Source organism: Ascidia mentula, chromosome 8 (genome assembly GCF_947561715.1).
Source record: "Ascidia mentula chromosome 8, kaAscMent1.1, whole genome shotgun sequence".
Taxonomy (NCBI): domain Eukaryota; kingdom Metazoa; phylum Chordata; class Ascidiacea; order Phlebobranchia; family Ascidiidae; genus Ascidia; species Ascidia mentula.
In genome coordinates, this window is record NC_138573.1 from 13,801,032 (window position 1) to 13,817,181 (window position 16,150).

At 39.6% G+C, this 16,150-nt stretch overlaps 1 protein-coding gene across 1 annotated transcript; it reads right to left on the minus strand.

Annotated features, from left to right (window-relative positions):
* Positions 1–1,091: 1,091 nt before the first annotated feature.
* LOC145912203 (uncharacterized) lies at positions 1,092–3,152 on the minus strand. Its single transcript, XM_082999611.1, has 3 exons — positions 3,036–3,152; positions 2,419–2,726; positions 1,092–1,752 (listed from the first exon to the last, which is right to left on the minus strand). Exons 1-3 carry the CDS (start codon positions 3,150–3,152, stop codon positions 1,521–1,523), a joined length of 657 nt encoding a protein of 218 aa, XP_082855737.1. The 3' UTR covers positions 1,092–1,520.
* Positions 3,153–16,150: the final 12,998 nt, after the last annotated feature.

The window sequence follows — 16,150 nt, forward strand, 5'->3', positions numbered from 1 at the left end:
CCAGCAAAGCACCCTAATTCGAAGTTGCAAGCAACAGAGCGCATGCGCGGGCCTTCTTCATCAAAATAGCTTGATGTGCAACAGAAACAGGTGGATGAAATAATCGATATCTCGATAATTACCAACATTCACACGAAGTTTTGAAAAGATGCTCTTGCAGACCCGATCTGGACATCAGTGTTTGCTATGATTGCTGCGAAGACGACAACTTCTGCAACAGCCAAAACATGGTGCAACCTCTTAAACCCGCTACGGCTTCAAATCAAGAAATCGGCTTTAAGCCAAAGGTTAGTGGAGATGATAAGAGGTCACCTGCTTTCAGTACCAAGCAAACTATTCTTTATGCAAAGGAAAGTGTGCCAAAAACCTCGTCCAGTGGCACAACTCCACCGCCAACCCAATCAAACGTTGTTTGTGAAAAGTCTACAAGCTCTGAGAAGACAACAGAGTTGAGAAATCCTAACGATATTGCTGGAAGACGCCACGAATCGAAACACAAGGGAAATCTTGAACGCACCGCGATGCCAGTGACAACTAATTTAAGAGGTACCAGTCAGCCTGGAACCACAAGAAAGGGGACTAAACGGACAAATATTTTTGGTGCCTTGTTGGTCATAATTCCTGATGGAGAAAACAACATTCCGTTTTCCAGACAAGATGAGCTGTAACAACGTCATTCATTCCTATTTGTACATATTTTAAAACCACCATATACAATGGTTGCGCGCGTTTGTTGATTGTAAGGGCAATGTTTATTCCGCTCTTGATACAAGTCATAACAAATATCTTTTGTTTTTGCAAAGTTCCAAAAACTTCATTCAAACCAATATAACGAATAAGACGAATTGAAGATGGCCAACAAAGTAATATCGCGTTGATTACGAGTAACTGTGATTTAGAAGTTCACCAACACGAGACATAAAGTGCTCTTAGTAGGTGCATCTGGAGATATGCGAAAGTCGATAGCGAAGAAGTTGTTTAGAAAGCGCCATCACATATTTAATTACCGGTCTCAAAGCACTTACAATCTGGTCTAAAAGCACTATACCAACCATCGTCGGGAATCATGCTAACATTATTTTCTAACTTCAAGGTCATAATGGATACGACGATAAAATTTTATACTGTACTTGGAAATACAAATTAATGCCCAATATACACACGTTTTGTTGTATTGCCTTTTATGGCTTGCATGCAAAATCGAACACAAACAAGGAGTCGTGGGTATACAGGACTTTTCCAACAATATAATACTTTCGCTTCCAATTTGGTGGATGAAACCCAGAAATTATCACCAAAAAACTCTTCAAAAATATCGTAGGTTATGGGGAATTTACAGTTATTGTATTGTCCAGGTGGTCCACAAACCCAAACAACTTGAAAAATGCTGGTTTATATGGTCATACATCAGGGACATATTGTTGGCGGAATTTAATCAGTTCCGCGGCATTTTCGCCCAAATATTCATGCCTCGTCTCTTCGATCGGAAGGGATTTAAACCGACATCACCTGGAGCGTGATCAAATGCTGTCAGGCTTCACCTCCTTCCCATCAACATAAAGCAACTTTCCATTCCACTTTATTTTCCTTCCTTCCGATTCCGCAGCCGCTGCGTAGGCGACCAGCTTTCTCCTCTTCAACATCTGCGTCTTGGTGAGATCTTCAATGACCGTGATTTCCGAAGGAAGTGACTTCCGGCGGTACAGGACTCGCGTTTTGTCTTTCCAGCGCGCAAATTTTGCCAAAATCGCCCTGTATAAATGCGTACAATTGATAACTCGGTGCTTGGCAAAGAAGTTCGGACAAAAATGTTGGTGGGAAACAAATGTTGAAGACATTCGCCGCTTGTAATGAGAAATCAACTAATTTGAAACAGAAACTGAATAAACTGGACCTCAAATAAGGCGAACCCGTCCATTATCGACATTATTTTGTAAGTGAAAATCGCTTGCTTAAAAACATTGATTTACTGACCGCTGGTGGCTGTTATGTTATCGCATGATATGTGAAGGCTATAACTTTTGTAATGCTACCATTTTAGATGTAATAAATGAACGTAATTATAAAATAGTTTTTCATTACATTTGCGATAGGCACTTTTGCGAAAGCTCTTTTTGAAGTAAAGTCTTGCTTATAGATGCAATGCAACGTTTTCCTTCAAAATTCTCAGTGGTAAGTTATAACTACAGCAATAAATTTCAATAAAAGTTGGACATACGCACATTACATTCTGATCACGTATTTCTGTTGGACGCCTGAGATACATTCAAGACAGAAATGGGGGTTAAGTAACAAATGTTGGAGAACCACTGGATTAAATTATGCTATGTTTTTTTCACGACATCTGCTGAAGTGTGAATTACCTCTTTGATGTATTGACGTATTAATTTGTCAAATAACATATCATGAGTGACAAACCTTGGTTTGGTGCCATTTTTGTTTATTCGGTAAGCGTACTCAACGCTCTTTTCGTTCAAGGTAATTCCCATGGAATCTTCCACCAGTTGGCGCACTAATTCGACCGGGTCCTCGCCATCATTCTCGGAGAATCCCTTAAAAATTAGGTTGTAGCGTTTGGTTTGTTGAACGAGCTGCTCCATTTGGCCATCAAGCGCGTGGATTATATGATCCGTCTTGTTAACGTCAGTGGCGAAACTTTCTTGCATCTCCACAAGCTTTACTTGTTCACTCTGTAGCGACCTCACGCGGATCAGCATTTTTTCGATCTGCCGTGTGAAGAAAGAAGTTTTGTAACGAATTGAATTAACCTGCTCAGGGTTTGGTTGTCACTGCGCATTGTTTTGGCATCAACTAACTTTGTCATTATGACATTCAAACCTCGTATAAAACAACTAATAGCAATTAACATGAAATTTAGTGCTATTTTTGCTGCCAGGCAAATTATTTAATAGTTTCGAAAACTTAAGAGCCAGAAGAGCAATTCCTATTAATACGAAATTTTGTGCTATTGCAATGTACACAAAAAATTAACACAAGCATCAAAACAAATTACAGATGAATTAAACAAATAAAACCTGATCGTTCAGAACATGTTGTTCCCTTGAGATGAAAAGAACAAGACATACATATCCAACCAGACCAAAGACAACTGGCCGCACTTTGTTAACAGCTCTGCGAATGGAGAAGCTCATTGCAGAGGAAATTTATCAATGGAAGTCCTGGAATGCAGCTTCATACTTAGTTCCCCTGTAAGCAAACTACCGGCTTGAAAGAGAGCAGTCCTAAAATTCAAATATACTTTATAAGTGTACTGAGGACTTGTCTAGGTTTTTGCTATTTACACCTTGGCTTTACACTAACTTAATATTGTCACTTTTCAGACTTTCTGGTTTATATATTGCTGCCAGAAAAAACCTGTTGGCTTTCTCGCTTATCACGACAACACGGACTCACAACGCTTCACATCGCCCGCGGCCAAACGCATCGTAGCGTGACCGATGTCGTAAACTCACGTGTGGTTGTTATAGTAATTTATAAATAATACCTCGATGGGAAGTTTTTGATGAATGAGCTTAATTTAATACATTTCATTTATAAATCTGTACATTTCTATTTGAACCATCACTGTTCAAAAACTGATGCCTAAAAACGCCTAAACCACCAGCCTACTTGAGCATTAGTGTTAACCAGTAGGTTAATTTATTAGTGCCCAAAAATTTTATTTTTAGTCGAACTTACAACAGACGACTTTGGCTAAAACCTGTACGGATGGGTAATTTTGTATAAAAACGCAATTTCGTTTTATCTATAAGAACGTTGCTTCAAAAATAGCTTCTACGGAAGGACCTAACGCACATGTTATTACGTTTACACTATTTTACAAACCCAACACCGAAATTATGATAATACGTTACGTTTTGAATTGTAGCACTACAGCAGTTGTGAGCATGACAGCCACTAAAGGTCAGTAAAGAGCTCTCTGCAATGTGATTTGAGCGAGCGATTTTTACTTTTCAAATAACAATTACAAAACCTAATCATGATTTGTTTGCAGGAAAGCTTGTAGCCTGCATCCTCGTTAATAAAATATGAAGAAATAAACAAATTGTCTTTACCTTTTACCAAAATATTTGTGCTTTTTCTAACGAGCACACAACTGGCTCTTTTAAAGGAATGTCAATGCCCAACGTTTAAATCAAACCTCGAATAAACAGAATCGAGTTATATGTAATCTGAAAATAACTTAAATAGGACAGTTGATTGATACTTAATCGCGGTTAGGAAAAGAATCCATTTATTTTAAACACACATCTTCCTCGCGAGCAAGCTGCTTTCTCTGAAGCTTTGTACACATAAGCGCGTGAAAGGCCTACTGCAACTAGGAGCTTTGTGTGCTGGTCAGACGGTTTAATTAAGGTGGGCGCTGTGTGTGCGCAAGCTACCGTCGGCAGTCGCGTCGTCAAATACGACCACACGTTACGAACTTTCCAGTCAGGTTAAGCCTTGACAGCATCACAACTTGTCTTGCCGAGGTTATAGGAACGCGCTGCTGGTGTTAGATTTAGTAGTGGATGTGGATACATGGCGAAGAGAGTTTTATTTTAGGCACAACCACGAATATTAACAATATGAAGCACAGTATGGGTTGTAGCGTTTTGATGGCACACAAAGGAAAATGGATTTTTAGATTTTGGTGGTATTGTGAGTTGGTACCTGACTTGATCAGCTATAATCAGTAAACCCAAAACAATTTTGACCAGATTCGTGACAATATGTCATACTGTAAGGTAATTGGGTTCACAAAAACCAAGCAAGCACGAATGATCGTTTTTGTACCAAAGAGCTGTGATATATTTTCAGACATTTTGTTTGTAAACTTCTCAGGTTTGTTGCAACGAAATTTCTAAATCAGTGATTAGCGAAAAGTAAAACCAATAAACTGAGTCTACAAGTTCCAGTGATATAAAACATGAACGTAAACTAAACAACGAGAAAGACTGCCTGCCTATGCAACAATTCTATACAACTGTATTCAAAACGCTTTCGCAGGCAGATAGAATATATAAAAATATGCAAGTAAACGATCTACTGTCTTATAAAATCACGTACAATTTATGTTTATTCAGAATAATGTAAAACCTAAAAAATAATCACTGCAAAAGCACTGGCAACAAAATGGAAATCTTCGGCAACGCGCCAATGGAAAATCGAGCGTCAGGCCCGTTTTTGGCGCGCGGCGGCGTCGCAAGCATACAATTCCCGCCTAAGCAGACTGACCAGTTTTCGAGGTACGATATGGGACACAGCCAAAGCTCAATGTACTGCTCAGAGTACCAAGCACAGCCAACACACAAGTACGGTGGCAACACACACGATTGGGACCAAGAACAATTCCAAACGACACGGACTGGAGGTGAATATTATCACGATCTTCATGAGCACAGTAATAGCTGCACCTACGAGGAGGGTCACAGATGGCCAAACTTTCCGGATGTTGTGCACCATCACTACAACCACCACCAATCGCACACAGGAAACGTTGAAGAACAGCCAGTAAATCTTGCGATGTGCCAACGACAATTTACGACGCAATACACAACGAAACGACAGAGCACGGATAAAAACGTCTCCGACAGCCGTGCGTCTTCCACGCAGGAAACCTGGAGAGCAAAGGCAATGGTCTTTGGCTCAGACACGGATCAGGGCAATGACAAACTTGCCTCTTGTTCCATGGCACTTAACACTACAATACACAAGGATCAGAATTACGACCCCCGGCATCCAGGAGGAACGAAGATTCTAGAAGGTTCGACCCCTTACAAAACTTCGCCCGTTCGAAGGAGAGTTGGATCCTCAAGTGAAGAGGGTGAACGTGACCGAGCAGTGAGTGGAGTGAAATTCGCTTGGATGAAAGTGACGAAGTCTCACCACTCGGAATGGAAAGCGCAATGGGAGAAGGGTACGTTATTACGTAAAAAATAAACTACTCGAGGCGGTTATGATTGTGCATCATTGCAAATTGAAGCAATTACTTTATCCACAGTAAATAGCTTCCAGGTCTAAAGTGTTTTACACATGTACACTATGTAAGAAGGGTAAAACAAAATGTTTTGCGACATTTTAATGTTCGTTATGTTTTCCAAATGAAACTTTTAATTCAGAAAGTCAATTTATCAGCAGACTCCCACACATATATGTTTGGCCATCACTTCTGGTGTATGAGCTGGCGCTTTACTATCTCAACGTGTCTGCCAAAAACCTGTTCAATTTTTCGTGACGTGAAAATGGCGTTAAAGTTGTCCGCCATTTTGACAAAAACGTAATCGTTTTCACACAAACGCAAGCATGACGAAGTTAAGTTCAACGCTGCGACAAATTGCCGCGAATTTTAGTTCTTTAACAAGTTTTTTAACCTTGGTAGGTTTTTTTAGCTTTACGTGTAGCTATAAGCAAAGGCCGTTTTTGTGCAGGTAATGTTAAAAAAAATGGCCACCCAAGTTCCTTCTGTGTCACTTTGAGACTGTGTTTTAAGACTCTTTCAGAAGTGTGCAATCAGTGGACGTGTCAACACATAATCCGAGGCTAATTCGGACCCCACAAGCGGTTGGTCAATGGCCAGACCGGTTGACCGATTCCCACAGACGGAAAGTCGATAGCGTTTAATCTTGTGGCGATAAAGTTGGGTTGGTCACTGGTCAGTGGGAAAAAGAGCGGCTATCAATGTTTGGAATGCGAAATATTTCAATGAAACTCCATGGAAGGCGTCGGTTGCAGAAATTCGTTGTTGTAACAAAATTGGCCTTTTATAGCCAGAAATACAAAAATCACGTCCGAGTTCTTTTAGAGAAAGATATTACAGCTCCACTAGAAAATAAATTTCGTGCACGACTAACTTTCTAAAGAGACTTCTAAACCTCATATGTACTGGTAGAGATTACGGAGGTATATATTATTTGGGAAAACCTTTCCTCGTATTGTGGGTGCCCCTCTTTTGTTGCGGACCCTAACTTTTCTGTTACTGCTTCAACACTAATACTAAACAAACCCAAAATGTTGATTCAGGCTTTTCGTTTAATCATAAAAAATGTATTACAATCAATGCATAATCATAAATATCGCCTTTTTAGTGTGGGTATTTGTTCAACTTGTAGTATATTAATGGTTGTATTTGTCTGATTTTTCAATAAATAATATGGAAATGGATCATAAATTAGCAAGCCACGATCACTCCGCGCCGGCCCCAACTCTGTGCTTTTGGAATTATATCCAGCTCGCTGGAAACGAGTGTTTGCATTGGTCTGGAAAATATGACAAATCGCCACTCGATGGTCAAACAAATTTATACAAACGGTTTCTGAATTCGTGCGAAAAGGTTGGCTCTGGTTTGCCGTCGATCCATTAAGAGTAACCATGCTGCTTTGTACGTTCATTCTGATATGTGGACCCAACAAATCACATGGGCCCAACGAAACTGAGTGGAGCAATTTGCCCATTTCTGTGTTTGATGAAATATTTAGATTTCGCACAATCGTTTCTAACGTTGAAATTTCTCGGACGAATTCGTTTTTGAACGTAAATTGTCTTTTGGTCTTATTTTGGAGACGTAACCACTGAAGATCCAAACTATATATCATGTTTTAAATCCGCTTCGTTTCAGTTAGATTTGTCGAAGTTTATGTTGACTGAAAATGCATTGAAATTTAAATCGACTAGGGTTAGAGCGGTCAAGTCTGGCCCGCAATTAGGTTTTAGGTAGCCCGCGCAACATTTTCGAAATAACGTAAACTTATTATTGCTCTTTTGCGCATATAACGTAGACTTGTTTGGTCAATTTAACACCGTGTAATGCAACATCATTAAACTAATTATTATTTGGGCAGATAGCAAATTTGCATTATTGCTTCATGCCCAAAAGGTAGAGCGTTGAAAAACATCAATTGCACATGCCCGTGGGAGTATTTTGTCTGCGTTTGGAGCAATGTGTGTTGAAAAGAAGTGCATAAATTTCTTGTCAATTACTCCCAAACCGCATGTGGCCCTTTAGGCAAAAAGATTAATTGGACGCTTCTGGGTTAAAGGATAAAAAAATACTTGATATGAAGAAAAGGCTTCTATTGGAAAAACGTTTGAGTAACTTTTCAACAAATTGTAGCATAAGTTTTTATTGAATAACCTGATTAAGGTTTTATGAAAAACGACCAAAAAGTTAGTTAGTATAAGTCTCTTTTGCCAGAGGAGCCGTGTGTGAGTTCTCTATACGCCTTTTAGCTTCAGTTGCAAAGTCGGATTGTTTGTACTTTGTATAAAAACGTGATTAATATTGAGATTATAAGCGGAAGAAAGGTATTTTAAACGTGTATTCTTGTAAACTAGGGAAATTCACAAGGAATGAAAATACTAAATGCGCATTACTAAATGTTGTAAAATGTTTTTTTCTGGTCAGTTCAAGCTTATGTGTTTGTGCGTAGTTTGCATTCAACGAAAACCCTAGAAGTGCACATAATTCAAATTGGTGAGTCCTAAATTTCTGAATTTTGCATCGTGCTATACAAGAAACGTCCCATACGTATTGAAAATTTCTCTAACTCAATAAACCGGCTATCAACTTCTGTTGACAGCGAAATCGTATGGAGGGCAACCGATTCCCTCAAACATTTTCCACAGACTTTCTAACGCAAAATTGTTGTTTTACAATTCCTGCCATAAGCATAATGGTTGTAAAAACGGAACAGAATCATTTTTAGAATACAAAAAATGTATTTATTATTTTGAAATGGATTGTGAAGTTCCTACCTATGTTACGCAAAAGAAGTGTTGCTGGAATCAGGTACATACGAAAATGCTTTTGTTATTAATAATTTCCATATCGCTCCTACAAATTTTAGCATATGAGATAAATTTAAAATTTGTTTTTAGAAAATTAATTCAGCGTTTTGCGCAAATTTCATGTGTTCTGACAGAATAACCGGGTAAACTCGCAACGTAATCCATGCTTAAGCAATAGAGCAAATAATGTTTTTTATAGTTAGCGGCAGACAGGGCCACTGTTTCGACCAAATAGCTCTCGTCAGTACAGCTATGGTGTGACTTACAACGATCGTTTCAGCTGAATAAGCCCGTAAAACTTCCATTTTGTGGTAATTCACGCTTCTTCAGAATTAGACGGTGCAGCGTACAAATAGGATTCCCTGTCGCTGCTTTGCTGAATCTAAAGTCTGCTTGCGTGTTCTTGCTGTTAATACTACTAAATTTTGAAACTCCGTGGCAGACTTGTTTATTATATTGAAAGGCACGATTGCAATACCAGGAAGTTTAATTTGTTCCAAGCGCGTTAGTGACTGAGCGAGTAACTTCTACCGCGTGCCAGTTGTTAGTTAAGTGACCGAGACTATAGTTGGAAGGCAAAAGTTAATGACAGAGAAATAATGAAAGCGAGTTATGACAACGAATCCAAACAACGAATCGAGAGCGAATTTAGGCAAAGAAAAGTGCGAACGGGTATTTAACAAGTTACAATAAAAAAAAGGTCTGTCGTCGAACCGGATGCCAGAAGACTGTGCGATTTCTGCCGGAAAGCCTAACACCGTCTGCAGTCATCGGTCCGTCTGTGTTCCAAATGTGTGAATAATTAAGCAGGGAAACATGCGTGTTGCTACAACGGCGAACCACGGTTTAACACAAATAAAATGATAAAAGGGAAAACGCGATATTGTATTTTTCGGTGGAGCTAGGGCGTCTCAGATGTTAATTCTCTGTTTAAAAAACAAATTTTCTTCTCACGAAAATACATTTCGTGCATCGTGTTTGACTGAAAACATTTTTGTTGAAATAAAAGTAAATCTAATGTGGTTTACAAATGTCGCTTACTACCATAAGCCACATAATGTTTGTCCAAAGCAGCGTGTAGGGCATTTTTCCCCGCAAAGCGTGAATACAAATGACTGGGGAAACTACACGACAGAGAGCATGTCGAATGTCCTTTTAATTTGACAAGAAATCAACTTGATAGGGGGGTGCGAGAGATTGAGGGTTAGACTAAACAGATACGCCATTGCCCTTTGATCGGCGTGGGAAAGGGTACTTGGCTTATCATAAAAGCCATGCTACTGTCCACTTCTTGTAATAGGGACCGAGTGGATGGTCACGCTCGAACGAAGTGGCTTGGTCAGGGTTACGTAATGTTTTTTAAGAACATCAGCAATTGACAAGTTATTCTTGGTGTGATTGTTGTTACTAACGATAGACTTTGCGAACAAAAAAAAGTTTTCGCGTAATTTGCTGCTATTTTTGAGGAATATTGCAATAAAATGGTGGCCATTTTTGCAGCTGCCACTGGTGGTCGAATTTTTTTTTTACGTTGATAATTTCCACTAGTTGCGACTTTATTCGTCCATTAGTTTCTAAGATCGCCGGTCGTTTACAAGCCGATAATACAACTTTTGTTTAGGGTTTGATATTTCAGGCATTGAAAACTTTATCAATTAAAGCGTTGATTGATGTATTTGTGCAATGATGGCATGAAATGCTAGCGAAGTTTATTTATTGCCCGAACAGCCATTTTCGCACGTGACTTGTGATTTGCTATCGGATACGAACAGTTAACATTTGGGTATAGCTGTATAAGAAGAGTTAGACACTCCCATCCCCATAACAGAACACGAAACCGCGTGTGACAACGATAAGAGATACTTTTGCCAGCTCACAGTTACTCTGCAATAACTGCAAGCTCTATTGAGTCATGCGTTTTGTATAAATGCACGCGTCCTTCCTGTCTTTCTGCAGGAATTTAACGGCAAATTAAATTGTGCTCAAATCGTTTGTTGCATGGACTGGATGTATAAATCCCAACGCACAAAAACGAAAGGCACAAAATTTACTACTTAACAAACTGGATTTTTTAGAAGAGAGCCCACAACTAAATTCTTTTTGGCTGCATGGAACACATAGTTTCGCCAATGAATTGATGTGGAATGCTTGAACGTCACACGTCTGCAGTTTTTCAGGAAACTATTTCACGCAAATTCAGAAAAGAAACAAGATTGTTACGACTGTTGACGTCAAGACACTCGCCTTTTTTCCCAATTTTATGTGCTTCCTTGGTCAAATTCTTGTTTATAGTTGTTCTTAGTTGAGATATTGTGCTTGTGTATGTACATATTTTATTGCCCAAGCAGTTTTATCTGCAATCCCAGGTTTTCTGGACAGCTGTGTTTACGTAACCGAAACGAGAGGGCACTTTTGCGCCGTTGGCGGACGAGACTTGACGTCTACTATCAATTTGCCGGGCGCAGTTGCCTTTGAATTGGCAAAGTGTGATAAGGATAGAGCTAGTGCCGATTGATGCAAAGCCGTCTTCCGTACCGCGTGTACAACTTTCAGCCCTTACTGTTAATGTAAAGGATTGTCCTCGGAGACAGGTTTAATATATCAACGTTAAACACACGGAGAATGCTAAGTTGAAGTTTCTGTCGAAATGTCTGCGAAGCACAACATTTTGTCTAAATTTACACATGGTCAAATTAAATTTATCGACAAGATTAAATATAAATAGGGGTTAGCTTACTAATTATTGTTTGGACGTCGGTAATGCCAATTATTAAAACAATAAGAACAGTTTAAATTGTCTCGAAAACCTATTGAGACGTTCCGATGACTCAATCCAAAGTTTTTGAGCTCAAAGTTCACAGTATCAGATTGTCACTTCAACCTTGACTAACGTCACTTATTTCAGGCCAACGGAACTGTCTAAGGTTCCTGTTGTGTCCTAATATGTAGTTGTAGCATTCACTAGTCGCCAAAAACCGTAAAAACTGTTTTTTTAAACGTGATTTCTGACATTACGACGGCAATTTAAATGAACGTGAAATCAATGTTAAAACCTGCGTAGTACCAGTCTTCGAGACATTCCCACTTTCACACCAATGAAGACCCGCTTACCTCTTTAGATGACCATTACGAGTTTTATTTGGGGATTAATTACAAGCCAAAATTGGCCCGTTTATTTGAAATATTACTTCACTTTAAAAACTCACAGAAAACTGGTAAATGACGTTTGGTGGCTAATCTGCTAACACGTTTGTGCTAAAATTTGCCCAATCGATCAGAATGTTTACTACAGTGGCCTTAAGTGCAACATGAATCATTTTAGGAACGTAAACATCTTTCCGTATAATGTTCAACATGATGTGTATGTGGCAAATTTAAAAGGATTTGATCAAGTGCAGACAGTGTAAGCATCATTGTGGTTTGTGTGTTTTGGTTATTGATTGTTTGAGGAGGTATAACCCTGTGCCAGAGTAGCGCTATATTCTATTTAAAATCACATTGCTCGAAAACAAAAGACACACAGTTTTGAATACGACTGACCATTTTTCTCCGGAAAACGCGAAAAAGCTATATGGCTTATATTTCACTGAAATTCGCATGAGGTAAAGCTTGGTTTGAAACATTGCAAAGTAATCTATACTTCCGCGTTCTTCATTTTTGGAGAACGTGCCGTGAGATGCTGTCTTTAATATTTGATACACGAATAAAACTTGAGCGACTTATATGTACAATAGTGTTTTAACGGAAAGCGTTTAGTAAAAGCTGAACAATAAATTAAAATCTGGAAACAAAGTTTTAAATGTCTTTGTTGGAAAACAGGCAACATCAGTGTTCACTTCAAAATATGCTATAACTGTGAATATTTGAGTACGTAATTTTGATGGCTCAAGTCAACGAATAGGAACTAAAATGGGTGAAAATACACAGCTGTGTTATTTTAAACCCAAACGGGCGGCCATTTTGTGATCGTGCCATTGGTGTAGCAGCTACGTTGGTATGTGTGTGCATAAGTCAAACGCGGCCTGCCGCAAAAAGCAAGTCACACAGAAGCGTTTACACACAATGTACTGAGTTAATGATTTATCTGCACGTACGAGGAGGTATCACGATATACGAACTGAACAATACCGGCTTAAAACAAAGGGAAACATACGAAATCGTTAACAGTCGGGTTTTCAACGTCCCTGACCGGTTGCCACGACATAACGCACATATTGTAATCCCGTGTTTATCGCTCGGATGACCGCCGGGTGGCCTACTGTTTGTCAAGAATCAATAATTTTGTGAAGATGTCTTTAAAAATATCTCGAGATCTTTGCATACATTTCAGATCTGATATTTACGCAGTTGTACGGTGTGCAGTGATAACCTTCTCTTTGAAAAATTACTGTTGTCAGACATAAAATTTTACGAAACGTGTTCAATTTGCATCAATTTTAGTGGCAATGTTGTAAAATACCACAATGTTGTAAAATACCACTCTGTTTCATGGTTTGCACAACGATTACTCCTATCAATATAAGTCAACAGCGGCAAAACTTTTAGTAGGAGATAAGGAATTCGAAGGCGGTTGCTGGTCTAAACCTTGCCGCAAACGGCTTTGTATCTTTACAGTTGGTCATTGTACCACAGCCATTCATACGTTCCGCTATTTAGGTCTTACAAAATAAGACAAATTAATTTTCAAACGAAAGTTAGTAAAAAGCAGTAAATTTTTTTCTGAAGCATTGGCAGTGAAAGTAATCATCCACAGGGTCGTCGAATTTATTAAACCGAGCACACTATTGCCTATACATAGGTAATACACCAATTATTTGGAACCAGCAAAGCTGTTTGTACCTATAATCCTGCCATCTCCCTAAACAGTATAATCTGCATGGGTCAACGTTGAGGGACCGAGTATTCGTCGAAGTTATTAAAATTAGTTATTTCGAAAGCAATTTTTTTCAAAATTAAGGTACCTTCTGCTATTATGCCACTAAAGAGGGCTAATGCCTATTGTGGAAGTTGTGTTTGACCTTACAGCCACTTAACGACGTTCAACGAGGGGTAGACAATATGATGTGGCCCCTTTCGTGAGTTACTCGGCTCGGGGTCCCCAGGCTATCACCGCGGCACCTTTTGAATGATAACCGGCGGCAACTTTCACACAAGAACACCGCGGACGTCGGGCTCCTGGTCGGGAGTACGGCAAACACGCGGTGACAAGAAGCCGTGAGTGTATTTACAAGACGGCCAGTTGTAAATCTCGCGCGTCAGGACAATTTAGATAAGCCTGTTTGCGTAGGCTGTATCGCGCGGTCGTGTCACAAAAAGATCGCCCGGCTAAATAATTCCGATTTTCGTTCTCGGTACTGTCGTGCTTGTACATATGTATTGCGTGACTTCTGGTCGGTTCTGGAAGCTTCAAAGCGTCTCGCTCTTTGTCCGTATTGAGATTTCCAAGTACATGCACAAATAGTGCGTGGCCGTACGGCAGCGCAATGCAAGCGTTTTGTCAACATAGTCGCAAACTTTTGAACCGAGACACCCGCCCTAATTACCGCAGAGCTGCAAAAAGTTTTGAATGCGACCGGAGAACCCCAGGTTATAGGTATGTGTTGATCGTGATGTTTGATGGCCCCACTCAGTACACGTTATACTAACAATACCCCTTTGCATCTCTCCACAATAAATGGTCGCTGGCAGATACGGAAGGAAATTATTGGCCCAAATGATTACTGCGGCGGTGGTCAAATATCTGCCTGGAAAAACTTCCGCTGGACTTGTATCTGCGGACTGTGTTGACAAGTTAAAATTCACATAACATTTGGCGAACTGCACTGCAGGGCGAACAGCAAAATTAGTTATTTTAAAGACACCCTGTGGGTTTCTTTCTTTGTCCAAAACATTATGACCGCCTTGCAGTGCAGCAGGTTTTGATATTGCCGTCTTGTTTAAGTTTTCCCCATGTGTCCGATCCTGTACGACTGGAAAGTGTGAACAAATGCTTCACCATTATGTGGTAATTTGGATAACGCACTTGTACCTTTAGTTTTATCCCGCCGCTATTCGAAACTCACCTAACTTTCAAACAATGTAGGAGTAAAATAGTGTACATCATGCAAGTCGCCACGAACTTCAAACGAAATGAATATAAAAAGGACTAAATAATAGCTAGAAATAGTTGAAGTCAAGAATCAAATAAACCATACAAATATGCTATATCGACACCATTAACAAATTCTATCTCGTTTACAAAGCAATGGGTTGCGCGCCTACACAGCTACAAGACGTGGACGACAATAAGAGAACCAGGACGGCATACACGAGAGGACAACTCCTGGAGCTGGAAAAAGAGTTTCACTTTAATCGCTACATATCTCGCCCAAGAAGAATCGAACTTGCCGCCGGTCTTAACCTCACCGAGCGCCACATCAAAATCTGGTTTCAAAACAGGTAAATCTAAACTACTGAAGCAGTGGCTCATATCCTTTGGGGAATTTCCCACTGGTGGGAAATGATAGGGTCGTAGGTGGGTCATTTAGTCGGCACCGAAATATAAAAAGTAGTGGCAAGAGAAATGTTGGCAATTGGTCATGCAGTGCGGTCAAAAACGGCATAAACGCATGACATATATAGCGTAAATGCAATGGTTTAACTCTGAAAAAAAATAGTAGTGGGAAATAAGGATTCCGTTCAGGCTGAAAGTGGGAAATGGGACATAAAAAAGGTTGAGAAGCCACTGTACAAAAGCTTCAGAACAGTAGTTCTTGATTACTTGCTGTTTAGGATTTGCCCTGCTATTTACTCTTGTGTTTGATAGATGTGCCTTTGAGGTATGGTATATGGACTGTAGAACAAATATGATACTTGGTAATAACACGAGAAACATGTTATGAGCTTAGTCTTTATGAACTTCAACGTCCAGTCATTGGCATTGGCTTTAGTTTTTTTTTCGTTTTACGCACTGGTTTAGGTATAGATAATAACGTACAAGTATATGAACTACAAGCGATAGAATAACATGTTTTGTATTGAAGTATGAACTACGTTAAAAAAGTGTGCAAGTAGTGGTTATTAATCAACTGAAACAAATCGCATCAATAAACTTGCGCTTCCTTTGATTTCAGTCAATCATTGCATTACAATAAATACATAATTTATTCTGCAACCTCAATAGGCGAATGAAATGGAAGAAGGACCAGGCAACCGTAAAACACGAAAAACCGCAACATCACGATGACGAAGGAAGCCCGAAGTTTGACACGAGCAAGAACTGCGACGACACCGTGACGGGACCAACAAACAAAACACCGCCGCTTGTGGGCGCCAAAGAACCTGTTTCTGATTCGGGTTGAAATGGGCGAAAAAAACGTCCTTG

Excerpts from the sequence above, each read along its gene's own strand:
- LOC145912203 (XM_082999611.1), bottom strand. The coding sequence starts at position 3,152 with ATGAGCTTCTCCATTCGCAGAGCTGTTAACAAAGTGCGGCCAGTTGTC. Across the intron at positions 2,727-3,035 it reads AACATGTTCTGAACGATCAG|ATCGAAAAAATGCTGATCCG; the intron begins GTTTTATTTGTT and ends TTCACACGGCAG. Across the intron at positions 1,753-2,418 it reads AAAAATGGCACCAAACCAAG|GGCGATTTTGGCAAAATTTG; the intron begins GTTTGTCACTCA and ends GCATTTATACAG.